The sequence below is a fragment of the Capra hircus genome, chromosome 8 (genome assembly GCF_001704415.2).
Source record: "Capra hircus breed San Clemente chromosome 8, ASM170441v1, whole genome shotgun sequence".
Classification (NCBI taxonomy): Eukaryota; Metazoa; Chordata; class Mammalia; order Artiodactyla; family Bovidae; genus Capra; species Capra hircus.
Genome location: NC_030815.1, coordinates 38,577,276 through 38,598,169, shown reverse-complemented (window position 1 = coordinate 38,598,169; position 20,894 = coordinate 38,577,276). Strand labels below are relative to the sequence as shown.

The window sequence follows — 20,894 nt, the reverse complement described above, 5'->3', positions numbered from 1 at the left end:
CAAAATCGATATCAACTGTTGTATGCAGAAAAAGATTATCATATATAAATACGTAAAGAATATTTTTAAAATTGAAATGGTATTATTGTGATGATAAAAATATAATTTTTATTAAAAAGAAGAGTACAAAAACTTAATGTATATGAAAAAGGCAAAAATGCTCTCTTTCTACATGCTTCTACTTACACGTGTTGCTGGAGCACAGAAACAGGGATCATAAAACAGAGCATTTTTTGTTATAGGCTTGGTTCTTGTCACCAACATAAATCATATGGTGGAAAGGGATTATATAATAATACATCATGCTTTTCTAATAAAATTCAAATAGCTTTTAGAAAAGTCAAATGGATTTATATATAAAGATGCCTTATTTAAAAACATTAGGAATATCCAAAGTTAGGTTGCAAATAATTTAATGGAAATGGATAAAAACATAGCATAAATTAACTGGAATTAAGCATTTTAATAATTTAATTATTTCACATTCTCCTTAATCTAAGTAATAGTAAATGAAAAGGTAACAAGTATCTACTTTTTTTGCTTATTGCTCACCTAAAGTAACTACCACTGTATTAATATATTTTTGCATATTCACAGTTTTGGGGGTAAAATACCACATTCATCATGGTGGTATACAGTCTCTTGAAAAAGTACTACTTAGACAATATAGTGAAGTGTTTGAATATTAGTATGGAAGAAGTTTAAAAAAAAAGTATTTTAACACTACCAGAGGTCTTAATATGAACTATTCTATCATATACTAGTATTTTCTCTTTAGGTACTCTAACCTATTTTCTCTTAATACTAATTCAATAGGAAACAAAAGCATTTAAAGATACCAACACTGCACAGCACATACCATGTTTCCATTGTATTTCTAAATGAGCATTTAACTAGAAAGCATGATGATAAACAACAGTGATACATCAGTGATAATACTGGAAATTTCAGTGTCATTTGACTTTGTAGAGACAGTGGACAGATCACATTCCCAGTGAAATAGTCATTATTACTGGGGAAGAAAATCTAACAATATGGATATAACTGATGGTATGTAACCACTTCCATTCATAAAGAAGAAAAAATCCTGGACTAGAAATTAACTACTGAGTAGTATCTGAATCTGACCTTTTTTAGTAAACTGGTGGTAGCAAAGAGGTTAATAACATTTAATCAAATCTACACCTGTTATCAGAAAGGTGGATTCTCATGCAATTCACAGCACAATCTGAATCACTAAGTAATGCTACACTGTAACATCAGAGCATAAAAAGTTCCATGTAAATGAAATTATGACTGGGGATAAGACTAAAAGTAGGGTCAGTATTCTACTTATTTTCACTTTCTCAGGCTCCATTACAATACTCAGTACACAGTAGGTCCACAATAAGTATTCGAACCACAGAAGTAAATTTCTTAGCTGAGATTTTCTACTTAGCTGAAAAGATTTCTAAAAATTGATAATCATTCCTAAAATACATGTCTTCCAGATTTTCTGAGCACACAATGAATATAATTTAACTCTTACTGACTTGTTCATTATGAACAAGCCATTGTTTCATATTTTAAAGCAGTGATGCTAGGGTTTACAGGGCTATAACCTATATTCCTATATTAAATGGTTATTGATTACTGTTAGTTTTGGACCCTAAAATCTTGTTTTTTAAATTGTCTATCAGTATTTCATGCAACTAAATCTGCCTTAAAATACTTTTGTCCTAATTAAAAGCACTTGCTACAACTAGTTAGCATCATGTCTTCATTAAAAGAAACTGGTTCCATACAAGGATATATATATATTTGTTTGTTTGTTTTCTATTTTAAAGTGCTAGAGATCCATATGTGGACTCTGTCTTCTATTTAGACTCTTTTTTATTCTTTGGTAGATCTGGATTAATTTTCCTTTAATATATAATGTATCACTTTTTACCTTCGTATCTACAGAGTATAAGATAGCAGGGAAGTTTTATTAGTGTTTAATCTTCTCTATTGTTTGGATGATATTCTTCCCTAATTCACAAAAGATATTAAACTATTCTACCTTTAAATTTTGGGGGCTTTCCAAAGATTTTGATTTCTTCTGTAATATAAATAAATAGAATGATGCAAAGTTTATTTTTGGTCTCAAGCACCTCATGGATTTAAATTCAATTTGTCAGAACTCTTGTCAGTGAAAGGCAGTAGAGTTAAATAGAACTAATAGATAAATTAAATAGAAAATAATACAAATTTACTTGCAGCTTTGAAAAATATTTGGCATTTAAACTTACTTATATTTGAGTAAGTGTGTATGATTTGTAATTCAAAAGAGTTTAAGGCAAATTATAAAAGCTGCACCATGAATCTCTAACTATAGAAGGATCTGTCACCTAGTTCAATTCTTCCTTGAAGTTCACTCCTTGCTGAGAAGACACAGTATTAATATTCTGGCTGATGTAAAAAATATAAAAAATTTTCCCTTTTTAATTGGAACTTTCATTGGGAGAAAATAGGTTCAAATATTACTTTTAAGAAAGTTTCCCTGATGGGATACAGACTACGCCAAATTCCAGTAATGGAAAAGGTGAGCACTATTAATAGGAGTTAATATCCCGTTCTCAGTTGAACAGAGTAGTTATTAAATGTCAAAAAAAAAAAAAAAAAAAAAGGCCCAAAGTGAGACCTACCATGGACAAATGAAGATAATGCATTCTCAGATAATTTGGTGACTACAGTCAATTGAAGCTTTGTCTTACTAGCCAGCTACTGTTCTGGTTCATGTTTCCAGTCATCTAGTTCTCTTTCCTTACTATTATTTTGAGTATGTCAGTTAATATTTGATTCTTCAGAAAGTCCATATGTTATCTACCCTTCCACCCTTACTCCCAAATAATACATAAACATGTCTTTAAGTGAGTGAAGCAAGCGTCTAGAAGTAGTGGCTCCTGAATTTAAATGGCTTGAAAAATCAAAGATCAAGTCTTTTATAAAAGGATAGGAATCAGCCCAACCAATACCGATTAAAGATTTATCCTCAGGACTGGGGAGAAAAAGCTTAAGCTCTAAAGTGAATTCCTTGAGGATAAAGACTTTCAGTCTCTGAATATCTACCAAGTTCCTTGGTGTTATGTACAGTACACAGACCACAATGAGGAAGTATGCGCCTATTGAATAAGACTAGAATATGACAGGTAAAGGAACTTATTTATTATACAGGGTTTCCAAAAGGATATTTTAACTTTTTGAAAGCTTTAAATATGACTATTTAACGGCAAAGCATCTTTTTCCCCACAGCTGAGAGTTTTTTCAGTTTTGTTAACCTTTATCAAAAGATCTAGAATAAGAAAATAAGATATACAATGATGTAATAGTCAAAAACTTATTTAAGGATAATTTAGTTATTACAGCAATCTCTGCATGACTGGTAATTGAGGCCAGATAATTCCTTGTTGTGGGGGGCTATCATCTGCATTATAAGATTATACAATGTAGAATATTTTTAGTAGCACTACTGGCCTCTATCCATTAAGTGCCAGTACCACCTCTTCAACTATGTCAATCAAATATATCTTCAGACATTGCCAAAGTCTCATAGTGGGGGTGCAAAGTCATTCCTCATTGATAACCATTGGCTTTTACAAAACTCTGACAAAAACTAGGGTGTAATCATCTTTGATCTAAGCTTCTGATTTCTCTAATGTTTGATCTAGTTAATGCACAGCCTTCGGTTAAGCAAGAGAAGTCTTATTATTATGAATTTAAATTATTTCAAGAACATAGTAAAGATTAATTTTGTTCATGACTTGTAATTTCTAATTCTCTTAAAACATGTCTTACAAAAAAACTATGCCTTTTGACATACTGTAATTATTGTGTATATATTTTTGAATGTTTTTAAAAGTTAACAATTTTACAAATACTTCCATATAGTAACAATGATCTACAAATATTTTATTTTACCAGCCTTATGACATACCACTGTTAATATTATTGCTCTCTCTACTATGAGAGAGATATTGAACATAATATTGTGTAAATTACTTTTGGGGGGATAGGGGAATAGTGTGCAAAATGGGGAGGATAAAAGTTAAATACTAACTACGACTACAGGACCAAAGAGTACAGACAGTTTTATAGCTTTTATTACATACTGAATATGACATCCGGAAATATCTGAAGTCTTAAAACCTGCTCAGTGCTGAAGTGCTTAACTCCTAAAAGGTATATTAGAAAGATATGGTATTATATTTTAAAGTTTAGTTTGTTTATATTGATGACTATTATTTATCATGTCGTAGTCCAGACAAGGTTTATCTTTTTGTTTTCTGCCAAATGTTCACTTTTCCATACACCCCATCTCTACACTGACTTTTCATTATCAAAAAGACTGAAAACTCTTTAAGATCTAAACAATAATATAAAACATAAGGAAATTATGCAAATATGAGAGATTAGGGTCACATGAAAAATTAAGAAACATAATAACCATTTCTGTATTAGTCTTACAAAAATCTATCGTTTGATTATTTATATAGCAAAAATGTTTAACAAATTTCAAATATAGGATCAGGAAAATTTATCAATATCTTAGGTGTAAAGCTGTCTTTCTGGAAAACTAATAAATTTCCAAAGTACAACTTTTATCTCTTGATTAAACCCACAAAGATAAAAACAATAAAATATCACGATGTCTTCTTTAGAGCACTAAAAAAAAAAAAAAAAACCCCTATCATCTAAATAATAATGAGACAGACAAAAATTAAAGGATTTTGTCAAATTATATAATTCTATTTAGCTCTGTCAGATGTCTCACTTTAAACAAAACTCAGGTAGGTAATTTGTATGGCACTGGAAGATGTAAAGGACATTGATTCCTCTTTGAATAAACCTTTAAATGAAGTAACGGGATAAAGTGAACTAAAGTAAACTCAAGAAAATTAAATCACTTATTTCTCTCTTCACACTATAAATCGTAAGTAGAACTAATTGTCCTGCAATAATGAGTAAACAATCCAGATTTTAGAAGACTAACTCTTCCAGTACAATGAGCAGTTCAATGGCAAAACCTCCAAGAGATTAAGAAAGCTTTTTTAATGGAACGTTGACCTGGATGAGGAAATGGGGTAATTCTTCCTTGTTGCTTTGGTAAGAAAAACATCTTGAAATGCCCTGTAGAGAAGCTTCCCAAAACAACCAGGTGTTTAAATGAATCCGTGTTAAAACCCTCTATCACATATATAATTTCTATCTTTAGTAATGACATGCTAATATGCTAATCCCTTTATGACAACCAAAAGTTTATATGGAATATATATCTTCTTTGTTATTGAAGTCATTATTATGGATATGAAAGTTGATGATGAACAACAGAGTTGTTTTGACATTATTTTTCAGTGATATCCTCTTACGAAGAACGATATTAATAACTTCATTTGTCTGGCAATGGTGAAGGAAGCTCACTATGCAAGGAATAAACAAAATGGTTATCACTACCACCAAGTTCATACATTTCATTATTAATAAAATCTCTCAGTTCCTTACCATGAGCCCAATTTTGACAACATGGCTACTTGCTCTGCAACCATCAGTTAGGGCAAGTAAATGGACACACACAAGAAATGACAGACTGACAATGAAGAGACAGAACAAAAGCAAGCAAACAAACAAAAACCTTCAAAACATATAACCTAAAGGCCTATCTGTGAATGTTTAATAGAGTTACTGACATCAATAGATTTTTAGGGTATCAGTACAATTATGGATAATCATAATGATCCCTGAGTTTTCAAGAAAAGGGTTCAATTATGTTCAGTATAGTACCGGGAGGCAGGGAAATCTTTTTCATTAAATGATTCAAGTAAGGATTTTAGTACTGAATGTTTAGGTTTTCTAGAAAATTCAGTTAAGTGGAACCCCTACTCCCAAATGATGACAAACTAGTATTCAATACCAACATAAAAGTTCAATAAAATTTATCATACTCAGTATCAGCTTTTGTAAAAAATAAGGAATGACACTGAGATGCAAACTTTTACTATTCCTTTATTCCTGGACATTTTATTAAGATAAGTTATTCATGAAAACTTATTTCATGAATTTATTTTAGTCAGTTTATTTTAGGGCAAGTAGCCTGTATACTGGTAATCTCAATTATTCCCAATAAATAAAGTTCAAAGAATTTCTATTTCTTGAAGAGCAGAAAACATATTTTAAAACTAATATGCAAATACCAAGGGTTATGGACAAGTCAAAAATTTAGAGACACAAAATCTAAACAATTAAAACCTATACATAACCTAAAATTTTCTGATAAACATACCCCCAAGTACTATAGAGTCAAATATTTGTAATTTATATTTTCTTTTACTCTTATAATTACTTTCATGAAGGAAGGCAATATGCTAATCCCTTATACTACCAATGGAAATGAGGTGGATGGCTTATAGAAAAACTCTAGGATGCTTGCAAAAGTCTTTTTGTCTTATACTACATACCGTAAGTAACCACATAAGCCTATCATGCTTTGAACTATCCATTAAAAACAAAATCCTAATTTATAATATGAGAACAAATTAAGATGAATGCTATTGTTTAACTGTAGCTAATAAAAAACAAATAACAAATTTACTTAACAGAATTCTGTTTAGAGTCATGAATTATGGACAAGTCACTAAAAATAAATGGCTTCTGCAGAAAAAAAAAAAAACTTTAAATATCCTGATCAAAATATTTTTCCTATTAAATAATAGAATCAATCCTTTAAAAACATACACATAAAATACATTTAAAAAAACACTGGTTGGGGAAAAAATATTTTAATATAGTTTGAGAAATATATCACAGAGGTTGTTTTAAAACAACATGTAGGGTTCATTCCACACCAAGAGATTGCTGACATATTCAAAACAAAACAAAGCAAAACAAAACAGATAACCTCTCATAGTCTTATAATGATCTAAACCATTTTTAATGGAAAAATCCTAAAATAAAGTTTTGTGCATTCTCAGATTATATATTGTACACAAAAGTGTACTGAACATGATGCTTTCTTAATGCTTTTGATAGCTGTCCTCATATTATCTCATCTCTTAGATTATAGCCAATAGTCTCAGGGGTATCATGTGAGATACTTCTGAAATACTTAAGGCTGTTTTACCTCTGTATTAAATGATCTCCCAGTACTTTAATTTCCTTCCTTCAGAGTGCTACCAATACGTCCTTTCTGAACAACATATAAAATGAGTATTACAAATCTGCTGATATGAATGAAGCTTGCTATACCTCTAACCTTATTATCATACACAATTCTAGATTAACAGGTTCTGAACAAGTTCCTAAATGTGGTTTCATGACATTCCTGAGGCATAAAATAAAGAGATTTTTTAAAATAGTGACTGATTTTTTTTTTCAATGCTTAAAGCCTTCTCCATTTATTTATTGGTGTTTGTGTTTCAAATCTATGATATAATAGAACTATAAGTGTCAGTTAAATGGGTATTACTAATTTAATAAATAACATAATTGAGTGTTTTACCAAGTGCTGGGTGAATAAAAATAAAGCCCTTTATACTCTATTCTCTCAAGAACAGTTAAAAGCGAAGGTAAAGATTAATTGTGAATTTAGTATAGTGAAAGTTAAAAGAAGACCTTTAGATGCTAAAGGTTCTTAAGATTTACTGTTAAGCATGTATCAAAAACATCTGGGGCAAGATTAAATAATTTACATGTTATTTATGTCAGAGCTAATCCATTAAAAGCATATATTATTAATTAAGAATATCTGTAAGGTAAGTACTACCCCAAAACTACCAGTCAGAAAACAACTAACCAGTATATTGGGAAATACATAAAACTAAACCTGATAGAAACCAGGCAAACAAAATTAATGTACTTGCCCCAGCACCATGTTTGTCTATTAAAAGTGAAAACTAGACCACATAGGAAAAATAAAAGAAACATCTTTCTATTTTTCAAGCAAATTTATATGTAATTCAGGACAACAAGATTTAAAAAGGCTTTAGAAAAAGCAGGAATAAATTTTAATGCTGACAATAATAGATAGAACTTTTGGATCAACACCTACCGATTTTTTTCTATTGTTTTCCAGATCTTTGAGTTCATTCTCGATTTTTGTGATTAATTCCCTGAGTTCATCAAGATTAGTGCAAATAAGCTAAAATAAAACACAAAAACACAGCTTGATAACACATAATATAAAACACCCAAAATGTGGTAACAGAAGTTGTTTTAACACACATTGAATTCACAATTATTTGTCTTTGTAACAGTAAAATGCAAAGAAAGCTCCACAGTTGATATTTTAAAAGATATTTACTTGTTATGATGTATGAACTTCAGGCTTAGTATAAAATTAGCTGAAATTTCAACATTGGTGGTTTCATCCCACGTCCCCATCTTTCAGTTTGTTTTATAATCCAGGTTGTTTTTTATTTTTTTATTTTTTTTAAAAACATTCTTAACTTTCAGCCCAGAATGACAAAGATCTGGAAACTCACCCTAGATTTCACAGTTACTGGATCACCTTTATGAAGTGTTTCATCAAGCAGTCTCCGAGCAGGTGAGTAAGTGCACCCCTGGAGAACAATTGCTTTACTTTTGCTTTGGTTGCTAACTATATAACTTAACAAATTGTATCACTGCTGCTGGGACTGCTAATAAAGAGGGACTCCAACTATATGAATATACTGAAAGAAGTTAATGAAATTAAGTATACATTCTTTATATGATCTTAGTAGTCTTTAATAAAACCAGATCCAAAGATAGCATCTATTGCCTTTCATAACTGTGTGGTTTACCTTATTTCACTTTGGTAATATTGGCAAATGGTCAAAACAATTGGTCTTTAGTTACTAATTGATAATCAAACAAGTCTGGCTTAACTGCTAAATATTTATAAACAGTGAAGCATCAGCAACATAACAAAAATATTAGTAACTACATATTAGATCTTGTAAAATTATACTGAATGTTTCAATCAGTTTGATAATATTCAACTTTTTTTCTAAAATAATTTAAACTTACATTTTTAAAAATCTGTTGTGTAAAAGAAATAGAAGATTTCTAAAACAGAACTGCAACACATACAGGGGAAAAGTTTTAGATTTATAAATGAAAAAATACTATACTTATAAAGCTATTAATTCATTATTAATTTTTTATTAGTTTCATATTTTTTACATTCATTAATTTTTGGTAAGGGCACTGTTTTCCTAAAAGGCATATTTTCTTTTAAAAGAAAATGGACAAAAACACAAAGCAAAAGAGAATTACAACAAGATCATTCCTAGTGACTACTATGTGACAAAAATGGGAGACTAGGAGCCTCCACACTTTAAGTTGAACCATATGAAACGTTGATATGTCTTTGGTTACAAAAAAGACAATATGGTTCAACCGAATAGACTAAGAAAGAATTATCACAGATAATATAAATTATACTCAGTATTAACAATGATTAGAAACATCTACATAATTTCAAACTCACAGAACTGACAAAGCAGGGGAAACATGTATTTAGGTAACCCAAATTAACAATTTCAGAGTACAAAACACCAGTATAACAACTAAATAGTAGGATATTGCTGCTGACACATTATACACATTTCCATTTGCCAAATCTAGAATTATGGAAGAAATGCTGATGGTTAAGTAGTAAAGTGGCTAATTACGTAAGTGCCTTTAGAACTAGATAATGTCTTCAACTTCCATCATATAAATAAAGCCTCAGAACCGTGTTGGCCCTACACCAGGTTTCTAGTAAGTACTCAATGGGAACTAAACTTGTATAAAATGCTATTATGACTACCATGTCAAATTTGCCATGGAACTTGCAAATGGTTACACCCCATTCATTCAACTTGGTGTACTAGTTAATGACATAGCATGGATTTCTCATTTGTACATAAGGCAAAGCTCAGAGCAATTTTCACTTTCATTTTCACTTAGCTGTCTCATTATACATGGAGTAAAGGTACATTTTCTTTGTACTTTGTAGAAACTCACAGTAACAATGAAAATATATACCCCTATACCTGAACACATCCTAAAATATTTAAGATCTTTTAATTAGCAATTAGTCATGAGATCAGAAAATATTTCTATTTCATTTAAGGAAACAGATAACGTAGTTTTGAAGTCAAACTAGGAATTATTTCTATACTGTAAGAGCTATATATTAAAAAAATACTTTACTAGTTATCAAGCTGTATTAAATCAGTGCTTTTCAAACTTCAATGTGTGTAGGAGTCACTTGGGAATCTTGTTAAAATGAGGTCTTTGATTTAGTAGGTCTGAGGCGGGACCTAGGATTCTATATTTGTAACAAGTTCCCAGGTATGGGCTGCAAATCTCACATTTTTGGGCAATTATGTACTAAATGATTATGAATTACAAATCTGCATGGTCACAGAAACATTTGGTAGTATGGAGCTAAATGAGTACAAAATTTAAAAAGATTATCTTCAAATAGGGGATGGAATACTGAATTAAAAGCACAAATGTTCAATGTTAATGCACAAATGTTCCTTAAATGCCATGATTCAAACATAAATTTTATTGAATTTGAGAGTTAAAATATTATTAGCAATATTTACTTTGAACCTATCTTAAAGCAACTTAATACCTACCTAACAATTTATACTCTTTAAGTACTAATATATACCTCCCTCTACATATGTATGCAATATGTAATACATATACTCCAAATATAGAGTCAAGTTATTAGAAAATTCTTATATGAGAACATATTCTAAATTTGTTACTTATCATTTTGAGGTTATATTTTGAGGGAAAAGTAATTATTTTTGTCATAATTATCATTTTGAGGTTATATTTTAAGGGAAAATATTTATGTCAATTCTGTCATTTACACACTCTTCTCTTTACAAAGTAAGGTGTGTTTGTGTGGCCTTTTTGTGTGTGTGTGGGCTTTACACTCAGCTTAATTTCAAACGATGCTTTTAAAAATAGAATCAATCCAATAAGAAAAGTTGACTTTAATAAGAACATGAATTTTTTTGAACAAAGCAAAAAACCTTATTAAGACCTCCTTCTCATTACCTTAAATTTGGGGAAAAAAAAATCTAGGGCTTAGTGCCTCCAAGGGTGAAAGAAAGCTCCACAGCAGCTTGGATTACAGTCAGGACACACTGCCAACACTCAAAGAGAAGGTTTTCAGTCATACTGCAGAGGTTAACAAGAAGAGTTTTATCTCCCAGGAAGAACCTCTTCAAGGCTGTTAAACTCTCCCTCAAATCAATCTTTCACTTGGTGCAACTCGTGACAGTCACAAAATCATAAATTTTAGAGCTGAAAGGGACCAAAAGAAAAAAAAAGTAATTTGGTCCAAACCTTGGCCAAGGCTAAAGAGGGGTATCTCCAATTCACACACAAGCTAGTTTAACAGAGATTAAGTGACCAAAGATGACACACTCATAGAGGAATACCATGGAACCTAGGACTCCTCTTCCTCTTACATCATATTCTTTAAGGGTTCTCTCTAAGCAAAATAAAACAAATTAAAAAAAAAACTAACAATAATTTGAACTTCGTGTAGTTTTGCGCTTTACAGGTGGCGCCAGTGGTAAAGAATTCGCCTGCCAGTGCAGGAGCCATAAGAGATGCAGGTACTATTCCTCAGTGGGGAAGATGCCCTGGAGAAGGGAATGGCAACCCACTTCAGCACTGTCTGTAAAATCCCATGGACAGAGGAGCCTGGTGGGCTACAGTCTCGCAAAGAGTCAGACAGAACTGAACGACTGAGCACCCCATTATAGTTTAAGGAATTAATTTATATCTAAGCTTTCATATCTATTAAATTTAAGTATTAAAAGGCCCTCTCTCCAACTCAAGAAGCAAAAATGTGTGTATACAGTCTATAGAAATAAGTATATATGGGGGAGAAGGGGAGGTCCTGTAGAGATCAAAAGAACTCCATAATCACATCTCAGAAAAATTACAAAGTAAATCACTATTTTAAGCTACATACTATGTCCTTCAGGTATAAATTCCATAAGTTTGAGAGATATTTATTTGCTCCAAAAAGACTGTAAGTAAGATAGCATACAAAAGTAAAACAATATGGTAAATTACATTAAAAAGCAAAGGGAAATGCAGAGAAGTCAAAATGAATAGGTCCAAATAAAATGGACCATGCTCACTACCATTCTAATAAAACATTCCAATAATTTATTACATTATAAAGTTATAAGCAAAAAACTAAATGCATGGTATAAATTTAAAACCTATATTATACTTAAACTAAAATTATATTGACATCTGTTAAAATTATTAGGACAGAACACTCCTTCTCACTTCTTAGGATCATCATATCAGCAATAATGATTACTTCAAAACCTGTAAATAAAGATATCATGAGCAACATGACAAGTCTGATTAATAAATCAAAACATTTTTATACCACTATATGAAGAAAAACCTTTCTCTCAAGGCACAATATATAAAAACAGAAAAAAATTTCAGCGGGAAGTAAAATTCCATGATGTTAAAAGTGAAATAAAAAGCTGAAGCTGAAAATACTCATTTTAAGAGGCAGCAATTCAAAACAACAATACAATCAAAAGGTCCTTAACTCTGTGAGGCAGTTAAATTCTAATTTTAATCCCAAATTGTCACATTGAGGATAGTACTTTATTTCATATCCCTTAGTTTCTCCATTGGTTAAATGGAGCAACAGTGTGTTTTTCAGAGGTATGTTAAAGATCACTGAGTTTATGCTTATGCTAAAAAACAATACTTCTATATAAATCTTAGTCAACACCTGGGTTCTGGATTTTCTCTGCAAAGAAGCCTTTAGAATAAATCACACACATGGAATAGGAGCAAGCACACATGACATAAGGTTCTTAAATTATTTTAAAACTGTATCTTGAGACTTGACAAACCACGTTTTAGGAATACTTTCTATGACTGTTATAACTGTGCACAAAAAGAAAATTCACATAATATTAGGCTTCTCTTTCAAATATTAAACATTAATATTCTTGGTAAAAGTTAACTTTATTAAGAAAATCAATATTCACTTTTCAATCTAACAGTCTTCCTTGTACTACAAAACTGGATATAGAAAAACAAAAAAATAGTCTAGTCAATTTAACAAAGTAATCAGTAAAATTGTTAAATCTGACACAAAAGCTTAAATCACCCACATGCTGAAGACTAAAAATATTTCCTGACTTTTTGAAACTATTGCTAAGTAAAAACATGGCAACTTCCCCTATATGCCAAATGTATAACTCCCAACAGCACTACAGTAAGAAGGGCTAAACACAGGTTTTCCCTCTAATATAATGATGCAAATACTACCACTTGGTTTTCCACTTTTCAAATACTTGTAGGCTTAATGATGAAATCTGACCAAATCTGAGACTTATTCCAAGCTCTTAAGGTGCTGGGGAAAGTGGTAAAGGTCAGTAATAGATGCTCTTTAACCAATAATTAATTATTTTCCTACTCACAAGTACAATACTGTCTGAAGCATCTGACATGCTTATTTAAAATATAAGATAATAAAACATTAAGTTCTATCACTTAATCCTGATAACAACCTTGTGAGGTGGGAACTATTATTATTACCCCATTGTACATATGAGAAATTAGAAGCTTTGAGCAGTTAAATAAGTTACAGAGTTAGTGCTAAAATGGCATTCTAACCCAAGTAGCCTGGTTCCAGAATCTACATGCTTAAGCACTGTCCAGATTATTAGTATCTATCTAGACTCTCTGAATCAAGGATGGACCATTAGAGGATGAAACCCAGAATTTTTCATTTTTAATAAAAGTATAAGTTTCTTTTTATGCCATTGAACATTTGAGAACCACTGATATAACTCCTAGGAAAAACTGGTACAGATATGGTCAATCTCATTATAATATACACACAAATATAAATACAACAGGCCTTTGACTGTTTACAGTGTATACTTTAAACAGGAGTGGGAGATTACTGTCTTGTCCTGAAGTATAGGTATCACTTGTTTATATGAATAAATATGGATTCTTCCTGAAACAAACAGGCTTACCCATTTCAACTAGCTAAAAAAAAATCAACAACTATCAAATTAAAAACTAGTTGAAGTCAAAGACAGGATTTACTTTTTCAATTCACCAGAACCTTAAAAAAAAAAAAGAAAAAAACTTCATGCAATTTAATCCCTGGACATGTTTCTGAAGTACTAAATGTCATATTGTTAGAGCTTTTTGAGAAGGAAATAAATTCACTTCTTTGTTTTATAATAACCAGTCTTCTTACATGTGGAAGACTTTCAAATACTTAAAGAAACTATCACAGAATTATTCTGAAAGGCAAAACTGTAAGTTCTGCATGTAACAACAAAGTTTACTAGTGACCAATATTATCTCCTATTCTTTGCTTATTTGAAGCAAATGACCTATTTCTTGGGAGATGGCTGTCAATTTTCTTTCTCAATACTATCATGGTATTTAAATTATAAATCAGGAATAAGAACACCTGTTCTCATAAGTCTATTCCCCATACCTAGCCCCACCCACCCCCAACACACAGCCCTGCCCTCTTTCCAGAAAACCTTAAGAACCAGGAAGAGGACGTTGTTTATTTTAAACAGTTCAATTCAGCAAAACATGTACTTTTGACCTTCAGTTTCTGAGTGGTAAGCAACTGGTCGGTAACTAACTAAAAGCATCACTTAAGACAGTATTTTTCATACTTTTTTTGCCCAGAACTCATGGTCAAAAATACATTTTACACTGCATGTCAGTAAACACACACAATGGAAACCAAGGTTTTATGAAATAACATTACCTTTACTATATTTGACACACTCTTAAAATTTCTATTTTAACTGTGTTAGCTTAAAAAGAAATGCTGGCCATGTAATATACTAAATTAATTTTCATGCCTCACTAATGAGTATCACCTTCAATTAAAAAAAACAATTACTTTAGGCAGTGTTACTTACTACATATAAAAATCATCCATTTAATATAGGGATGAAGGCAAATATCAACAATGGACCAGATTTGTCTTGAGATTCATATTCCCAGGATGAATACTTTGAGGTATTAAGGAAAAAAAATAAGTGGGAGAAGCACGAAATCAGTGGAAGAATGAATAACCATATACTCTTGTAGCATTAAATAAGGAGCACAAGCAACGGTAGAAAGGTCTCTAAATAAACAGTAAATATTTTTTTTCCTTTTTACAGAATATGCTGAAACCAGGGTTACTTTATATAAAAGGATTCTGTAGAAATTATTCATCCTAAGGATGTCATTAAAAATATTCTAAAATACTAAGAGAAAAACATATCTTTTCTTTATTGTTCATTTAAAAGTATTAAATTTGACCAGTTATTAACTTCCATTTAAAATAAACACTTCTAAAACAGAAATTTTACTTACAAAAAAAGGATGTGTCTACATTTTTGGATATATGTAATTGTTAAACTCATATTACATATTATCAATATTTTCGTAGTTATTACTCCTTTATTTTCTTTTTTGTTACATTTTAACATCACTTATATTTTTTGGAATTGTTAGTTTTATAACCTAAACCAGAAATAGATAGGACACACTACTACAAGAAAATTTTTAGAAAGTCATTTGTTGTAGAAAACTCATCTTTTATAAAGTAGAAAATAAAAATATTATTTAAGGTAAACTTCTTTGCTTATTCCAGTATCAGCTTCAAACAGAAAACTCTTCACATAATCACACAGCAGAACATAAAAGTACTTTTTTTCTTTTTGCAGAAATGTTTAAAAACCATTCAGTTAATAGTCTCTCTGAAGTTCATATATAGCTGTGTTAAAAAAAAAACTGTTAAGTTAATAAATCTATCATTTCTACAGTGCCCAAATAAATTAAAATAGATTACCTAGGCAATATTAGCATGTACAAACTAGAGTTTGTTCTTGGAAGACTTTCATTTAACACATTTACATATATGTGTGTATGTGTATATATGTATATACACACACATACACTATATGCTACACTGTAGTTAACAGTTTAACGTATTTCTATTAAACCACTTCTATAAGATAGCATAGCATAAACAAACCACAGATTTTTTTAATATCAAGACAAAAAGAGAGGTAAAAATTTCTGAAATACTAGCAGATTAAATCATTGCTATGTCTGCACTTGCAGGGAAAAAGTCATAGTTGGAAATATTTCATTGAAGTATTGTGTGTTATGGTGGAACTTGGCCTGTCTCTTGAGGAACAATGTAAACACAGATATAAAAAATTAAACTGAAAAACTTTGAGACAAAATTGAAACATTTACCTGAAATTCTGGTACAGCAGGTGACTTTGTGACAGTTTTCCTCTTCTTTGTGATTGCTTTTTTAGATATGGATTTTTTTCCTTTCAAGATTAAAAGAGAAAAGCTTCATAATGCTGTTTATAGCATTTCATTAACAAAAAGCAAATTACATAGAACCTTGAAAGTTAAATTATAACTAACAGATGGCTTCTAGTGAGTCAAATAAAAATGATGAATCAAAACAAGCCCCAGCAAAAGCAAACATCAAACTGTAACTACCCATAACAGACATATTAACAAATGGTGTTTTCTTAACAGCCAAACTATTATAATCTCTAATGTGTTGCACGGTACCAGAATTAATTACAATAAGATTTGGAAAATAAAAAGTCATATTACTACTGCTTAGTTAAAATGTAACTCACAACTTAAAATGAGGTTACATAAGGGAAAAAAAACCTTACCTTTAACAACGACTTCTGTAGTCAGGAACCCGTACAGAACTATATTCTGAAGACTATGGTCTTTATTCAACCTAACGTGAAAATCCTCTCAGTAGCTTAGGAAACAAGATTTTCCTTCTATCTCTTTAGCTCTGCACTCCCCTAATGGGCTGCTGTTGGCAGTATTCAATAACCAGTTTTAAAACAAGGTAAACATTTCCCTTTAAAGTGCACCTCATCATTTGTGCAATCAGAAACCACAGGGAAGAATAAATCCATATTCTTAAAGAATTTCAGTTTATAGCATAAAGTATATATAATCTACAATATGTATTTAAGCAGACTAAAGAAATACTTGCATACATACAGCCTCTATCTTATTTTAAGGAACATATTAAAGTAAATGTTTTTTCCCATTTATAATTGGCAAAATCAATTAATAAATTATTTAAACAGGAGATACAGTACAATTTATGGGGACAACAAAGAATTATAAAATGGAAACCCTGCCCTCCAAAAGTTTACAATGTAAGGGAATAAAAAATTAATTTTAGCTCACAATCATTTGTATGCTAAAATCAGTTTAAAAACTATTTTTTCAAAAGAGAAAATTGCTATACTAAATAATTCCTACTGTTCTTTTCTAAATATTTTAATAGATATGATGATTTTGCATGAAAACAATCAATCTGATAGCACATTTTATTCAAGTCATAAGCATATTCTAGTTTACAATATAGTTCTATTTTCTTTTGTATTTGTAAAATCAGATCACAGAACTGTAATTTGAATCATTTCTAACTTTGACTCAATAGAATCCAAGTATACCACACTTGAACTACTGCAAATTTTCAACTGCTGAGATTCACAAGGGTTTTAGTGTTTTGTTTTAATAGGTTAACAACCTGCTACTGACTTTTGCTTTTAATTAAATTTAAGAACCTAACATATATTTTCTTTTCTCATTACTCTTATTTGCTTATGTGCTCACACAGTACAAATATTAGAACTAAATTTATACAAAAATAGGTGGGTGAGCTGCTTTAGCAATATCCGAGAAGTGATTCCCAGGTGGTGCTACTGCTAAAGAATCCACCTGTCAATGCAGGAGATGCAAGGGATGTGGGCTCAATCCCTGGGTCCAGAAGATCCCCTGGAGTAGGAAGTGGTAATCCACTCCAGTATTCTTGCCTTGAAAATCCCATGGACAGAGGAGCCTGGCAGGCTACAGTCCATGGGGACCACAAAGAGCTGGACATGACTGAGCACTATCTTACTATATAATACAGCTAATAACTGATTTCTAAACTGGGTGCAATAGGAAACTCTCAAGTGGACTGATGGATCTGAACACCAAAATGTCTCTCCTCTGAGACATGCTATCTTTACTATTATCGAAAGTTTACAGGAAAAGATTTAATTGCTTGCTGACTTAAGACAGTTTGAAGGAAATGAAATCCTTCCTCATTCCTATTCCCCACCCCTCAGAACGCCTCTAACTAGCTTTTTAAAAGTAATTTGATTTTGTATTTACTTATTTACAAGCACAACAGAGGACATTTTTTATATTTCTAATCAATTTGATATTATTGCCACAGAAACACCAAACTTACATAATAAATTCTCAATTAACTCTAACAACCACTCTATTTGAATAAATTAAGCAGCTGAGGTGATTACTGGGAACCTCCTTTCATCATGTCATTTAGATAACTTAAATGTTATTAAGAAACTGGAATTAGTATTGGGAGTTTTGGAACTAAACTACCTAGATTGGAATTTCAGCTCTAACCACTTACAAGCTGCAAGACCTTGAGCGAATTATTTTATTCCCTTGTGCAGCTTCACTAAAACAGGAATAATATTTCCAACTTTGTGAGAATTATACAAATTAAAGCATGCTAAGAGCTTAGACTACTATTAGGCACAGGGTAAATCATCAACACATGTTAGTGGTTCTCATCTGCCTTAGATACGTTGTGATAAGAGTTTAAACAAAATGTTAATTATTTTTCAACCTTCTTCAATTTATTAACTTACTCCTTCATTTTAATTATTCTTGTTCTGATGTTCTCTATGTTACCACTCAACTTTGTACATATATCAATTAATGTAACACTTACCATACAGTGTTACAATTATCTTTACATGTTTCTCTTCCTTACTAGATTGGGAATTACTGACAACAAAAATCCCATTATTCATTCTGTATACAAGTTAAGAAGCTTAAATGTAAGAATCCTACTCTTCATCAGAAATGTTCAGTCTGGGGATAGGGAAAGGGAGGCAGGTAACTGTTTACAATTCTGAGTCTACTTTATAATCGAATGTAAATAATTTACACAATTTGCCAAAGTGTTTCACAACATGACCTAGGAAGGAAACTAACATTTATTGAGCACTTACTATGTGTCAGACACTTAGTAAGGTGATATATAAGTTATCTCAGTTAATTCTCAAAGAAACCTTCCAAGGTAGGCAAAACCTCCATTTTAATGTGGGATAAATGAAGATCAAAAGGTTTTTAACTTACTTAAGTGTTACACTATAATAAGTAATCCCCACAGCCAGGGCCTCTTAACTCCAAAGTTCATGCTTTTTCCATTACGTAATTCTAACCTCTTAAAAATCATAGTTAACATTTACTGATTCCTACCATGTGCCAGATACCATGCTAGGTACCATGCATTCAGTATTCCATTAATTTTTGTGAAATTACAGCAAGATAAGTATTAGCTCATTTTTCACAGAGAAATAAACAGGCTATAATCAGGTAAATGAATTAACAGAGAACTTATAACTAACATGCACTGAAGCACATATTTGTACTAGATATGTCTCACTTCAAAGCTGTGCTCTTTTTATGGTAAAACACTGCATTTTTTCAGGCTTTCTGCAGGAATGTAATTTGTATTTGTATTTGACTGGTTATTTAGGGTTATAAGATTTGCATATTCACTATTACTTAATATCTTTGTCCTCAACAGAACAATATGAATACAAAGTTTTCTATATTCATCAATAAAAATTAACTGTTACTGTTCATTAATTATTGCTTTTAAAATGGAGAATGGAATACTATAAAACCACACAGTCTTTATTTGGTAATCTGTTTTTGCTCCAGGGCAACCCACTCCAGTATTCTCGCCTGGGAAACCAATGGACAGAGAAGCCTGGCAGGCTACACAGTCCATAGGGTCACAGAGCTGGAAACGACTAAAAAACAACAAGTTATATAGAGGGCAAGTTACATATTCCTATTAACTTCAACAGTTAATAGTTGAAAAACTATTCAACACACATACTTCTATCTCAGTACTTTCATTTTAGGGATTCTGATGTGAATGAATACTAAGACACTGATCACTGTTAAAATTAGAAACCCAAGGGCATTTGTATTATCAGCAATTCTGGCAAGTGCCTGTTAGACTGTAAAGTCACAGAAAGTCTAAATATGATTTTTATTTACTAAATGTCCATATCTTGGCTAATATATATATATTTTTTTAAGTTGGCATTTTACTTTTATTTATTTATTCTAAGATTTAGATGAGACTTAAAAGGCTTAGAATAGCGCCTGGTACACAGTAGGCATTATAAGAGTACTGGGTTTTGGGGGGTGGGGTAAGTAGAAGGCATTAAAATAAAAGGCCATGGAATATAATCAATTCTTTCACTCTAGTATCTTGGCATTTTGAATTGGTTCTCTAAGAATTTTCTCCATAAAGACACATATCTATAGTAATATTAACACAGAATTATACAACTGTTTCACAAATACAGGCCTGGGTTTATCTGATTATTCAATATAATCAAATATTGTAGATTACATTACTTTCTCAGTCATTCCCTATAAGCAGCTCATTACTTTTTTATACATTTGATATATTTTATTTCAACCTCATTTCCCAGACTGTATTCCTGATTCAATTATCTAAAACAGCACCACAAACCCAGAAAGAGATCATCCCCAAATGGCATATTTCCATCATTCAAATGCCTTCTAAACCTCCAACTTTTCAACTTTTTCCTTAAGTTCTTCTCTAATTACTCTACTTTTTCTCAGTGAAACTTTGCTTATTTATACCTCCGTGGTTTTGCTCACTTATTAACCACTTTCATCTACCCAACCCCCTTATTCTTCAAAGTCCTTCATCCTCTATAAAATCATACTATAGAATA

General features: G+C 31.1%; 1 protein-coding gene across 4 annotated transcripts in view; it reads right to left on the bottom strand.

Moving 5' to 3' along the window:
- KIAA2026 (KIAA2026 ortholog) overlaps positions 1-20,894 on the bottom strand; it is a 108,421-nt gene that overhangs the window by 23,978 nt on the left and 63,549 nt on the right. For 3 of the 4 annotated variants that reach the window (XM_018052015.1, XM_013965945.2, XM_018052016.1), the window contains 2 exons: positions 16,291-16,370; positions 8,063-8,152 (listed from right to left, as the gene is read on the bottom strand). In XM_018052015.1, the coding sequence (XP_017907504.1) occupies positions 8,063-8,152; positions 16,291-16,370 (170 nt within the window). The remainder of the gene's footprint in view (positions 1-8,062; positions 8,153-16,290; positions 16,371-20,894) is intronic. The other variant, XM_005683685.3, reaches the window with a different exon arrangement.